Source organism: Lactuca sativa, chromosome 5 (genome assembly GCF_002870075.4).
Source record: "Lactuca sativa cultivar Salinas chromosome 5, Lsat_Salinas_v11, whole genome shotgun sequence".
NCBI classification, from domain to species: Eukaryota; Viridiplantae; Streptophyta; class Magnoliopsida; order Asterales; family Asteraceae; genus Lactuca; species Lactuca sativa.
Window position 1 is genome coordinate 103614367 of NC_056627.2, and position 3964 is coordinate 103618330.

Consider the following 3964-nt stretch of genomic DNA (forward strand, 5'->3'; position numbering starts at 1 on the left):
AAGCAGTGGTATCAACGCAGAGTACTGGAAGAAGAATCAAACTTCCACCAAAGTCAACCACTATGGTCAAACCAACATTCAAAAAGGTCCAAGTCGTTTACTATCTTTCCAAGAATGGTCAACTTGAGCACCCTCATATCCTAGAAGTCACACATTTTGTTCATCACCAGCTTCGTCTCAAAGGTTCTTCATTTTCTTCATATGTCTTAACCTTCTAATTTTTACCTTTTAGTGTTTGACTTATACGTTTGATACTGTAGATGTGTTGGAGAGACTCAGTGTTCTTAGAGGTAGAGGAATGCCTTCTCTCTATTCTTGGTCTTGTAAAAGGTCGAAGCTTTTTACCTTTTTCACTCAAAATATCAATTTGTGTTTAAATTATAAAATGTTTATTCATTTATTGATATAAATGTGGTTTTTTTAGGATGTACAAGAATGGATATGTGTGGAATGACTTGGGTGAGAATGATGTAATTTGTCCATCAGAAGGAGATGAGTATGTACTCAAGGCTTCTCAACTCGTACACCACTCGCCAGGTTAAATACAATTTCTCTTTCTTTTTTAACAAATAAATGGTTATGTGATGAAATAGGAGAGAAAGTGCAACAGTATACTCTTATAACTACCATCTATCTTAATATAGATATCTGTGTATGTATTTATGTTTGTCTATAATGATGCTTTATATTTTTAGCAATTCATATATATATATATATATATATATATATATATATATATATATATATATATATATATATATATATATATATATATGTGTGTGTGTGTGTGTGTGTGTGTTTTATATACTTTGTCTAAAAACAACTTTTTATATAGATTGAAATTTGAAAATAGATGAAGTTTATTGTGTAAAAGTATTGAACTATTGATATTAAGTTGTTTTATCGTTTCACTCGCTAATTCTTATTATTCAAAGTCAATTAAAATATCTTTTGAATATTAGGTTTTTGAGAAACACATAAAAATGGTTAAATATTCAGAAAATCGTATAGATTTTAATATACTTTTTGAAAAACCACTATATTTTTAATATATTAAAATTTTATATATTTTATGTAAGTCTGATTTTAGGTTTTTTGACCTTAAATAAACACAGCTTATTTTTTCATTGAACCAATAGAAGAACCACTGTATTATTTTTTTTAATGCATCCATTAAAATCTCTATATTTTCAAAAGTTTTGTAGTAAAATAGATAATATCCATCAAACCGAGAGAGGCGATAACCTAATATTTGTGGCTATCTAGGATTTACTGTTATTAAAGTCTTAGATAATACAATTTAACATTTTAAAAAATAAAAGTGGGTTTTTAGATAATTTGTTGAAAATTTGTTAGGGCTTTTCAATATTTTGTTCATCAAAAAATTGTTAAAAAAAAGCAGCGAGGACAAAATGAGATTTACAGGTTAAAAGAATAATAAAAAAAGATATGAAAATAAATGCAAGAGAATGACATTCAACTCCTTAGTCCTTTTTCTAATTAAATTCACTTTTGCTTTTCACTGTATTGCTTCTTAAAAGACATACAGGCTTTTTTTATGTACGTCTCGGATTAACACCATCTTCATGCATGTATTAAATTCTGTATTATACTTGTCTTCATGACAAATTTTCCTTATTAAATACATTATTTCAGTGTTGTAAATAGTAAAATGTAAACGTCAATGAAACGGTATCTTTTTTTAAGGTAATGCATATATAAATATTTACAAATTCATCCGTTAATTTTAAGATTTGTAAATTTTTGTTTTATTTACTTATACAACAGATAAAATTAGATTTTACGAATCTAACAAATTTATATGTATTACATCAAATATTTAAACATAAAAACTCCAATGCTCTAATACTTGTGTATTTTTTTTTTTTTTTTTTTTAATTTGGAATAAAAACATAATTTAAATGAAATTAGTTATGAACTGATGCATTGATATGAGTTAGGGCTACATACGAGCCGAGCCTAGACCTGGTCAAGCTCTGATCGGGCATGTTTAACTAATATGAGGCTCGAGCTCGGCTCGATTCCAGTTTTCTTGTACTGAGTTCGGCTCGAACTCGTAAGGAAATATACAAGCTCGGTTTGGGCTCGAGCTCGACCGGTTTTGTCTAACGTGCCTGAATAAGCTTAAGTTCGATTTGAGATCGTTAAGAAGCTTGTTTATAACCTTAAATCCCTAATTCCCTATATATATATATATATATATATATATATATATATATATATATATATATATATATATATATATATATATATATGCTGGTTTAGGTCCTAATCAAGCTTAGTGGCATAGGCTCGAGCCGGAGCTCATTTAATAAATGAGCTTAATATTAAGCTTCAGGTCGGCTCGAACTCGTTAAAAATCGATTCGAAACGAGTTTTTAAGGAGCTGATGCTGAGTAACTTGACTAGTTTGTACTCCTAATATGAGTATATTAGAAATAGTTATTACATTCTTTAATTCTAACTTATTACATCTTTGTATAATGTGTCGTTATAATTTCTAAATGCTCCCAAATTTTAGGTACTTATTTAAATTTTGTGTAATCAATATATCTTGTTTTCTTATAAAAAAAAATAATATATTGTGTTGAAGATAGTTAAATTCCATACTTTTTTGTACTAAAACTCAATTCTATTGAAATCTTTCGATGTTTTTTCTTAGATAAACACGAATCGCAAATGGCAGCCCCAAAACGCAGCCAGATAACACCGAAACGACACACCGAATTCAACGAAGAGGAATTAGATTTTGAAGAAAAGAGAATAAACTACACAACCACTCCTTCAAGATGTTCAAGGGATATCCTTCCAAAACCCACCATCGTCACCACACCATCACCTCCATCTCCATCCAAGCGGTTTGAGGACGGCGATCCTTACCCACCACTGAGTCGTAACTCGGTGCTTCTTCACTTAATGGCATGCGGTGGCTCGATGGGGTTTAAAGGAAAAACAGCTGATCATCATCATCATCATCATCATCAACAACCACCACCACCCAACACAGCGGCTAGAAAGAGCAGCTGTAGCTCTAGCAGTTTACATAAAGATGTTCTGTGTAAGGCGGCGGTGGCGGTGGCAGTGGGTGTAGGTGAGGAAGACGAGATATGCTGCATGTCGGAGAATCCACGGTTTGGGAATTTGCAGGCGGAGGAGAGGGAGTATTTCAGTGGGAGCATTGTGGAGACGATGACGACAGAAGACAGAGTTCAAGTGGAACCCATGTTGAGCAAATCATCATCTTACAAAGAGGAAAGGTTTGTGACGCATGTTTTGTGAAAAATCTTCGATATGTTTAGGGATAATCACGTTAATTATCAGATCTGTAATTTGGTGTCAGGATATCCAAGACAACAGTGTCAATGGTGGAGGATGAAGAGGAAGTGAAGAGAGAGAAAGCTGTTGCAGGGAAATGCATTCCGAAGAGATTTTGTTAAAAGCCCACAAAGATTTCACAAAGTCTTGATTCTATGTCGCATTTCCGGACTTTCTTTTTTAACTATTTGTTGTTTTCCTAATGGACAAAAAACCTGAAACAGGGTGGACTTTGAGTTCTAAAAAGCTGGTAAATAGTATTATTTGATCAGCACATGCTTAATCTGGCCTTTTTTGTCAACAGCAATGAGATTTGAATAATAATAATAATAAAGAAAAAAGGCTAACCACCGTAGATTACAAAACAATATAAAAAATAGGTTCCATCAATTATTTTTATCTATTTTGTTATATATCATTTTACAGTTATTTAAAATTAATTTTTATTTTATATATTATTTTATGATTTTTTTCGATTTTATTAAATCTCATATAATATTTAAATATAATAATTATAATAAACGTAATAATAAATGCATATCTATTTTATTAATAAATTTTCTTTTTAATTTTAAAATTTTAAATTAAAGGCTTGTTTATTTTGTTTATTTATCTAAATTATATATAT

At 30.4% G+C, this 3964-nt stretch overlaps 1 protein-coding gene across 1 annotated transcript in view; it reads left to right on the top strand.

Annotated features, from left to right (window-relative positions):
• Positions 1-3607, top strand: part of LOC111898017 (protein SOSEKI 2) — a 39857-nt gene extending 36250 nt beyond the window's left edge. The window contains exons 2-6 of the mRNA XM_023893963.3: positions 21-183; positions 261-330; positions 425-537; positions 2684-3278; positions 3362-3607. Coding sequence (XP_023749731.2) covers positions 21-183; positions 261-330; positions 425-537; positions 2684-3278; positions 3362-3458 — 1038 coding nt within the window. The 3' untranslated portion in view covers positions 3459-3607. The remainder of the gene's footprint in view (positions 1-20; positions 184-260; positions 331-424; positions 538-2683; positions 3279-3361) is intronic.
• The last annotated feature ends 357 nt before the right edge of the window (positions 3608-3964 follow it).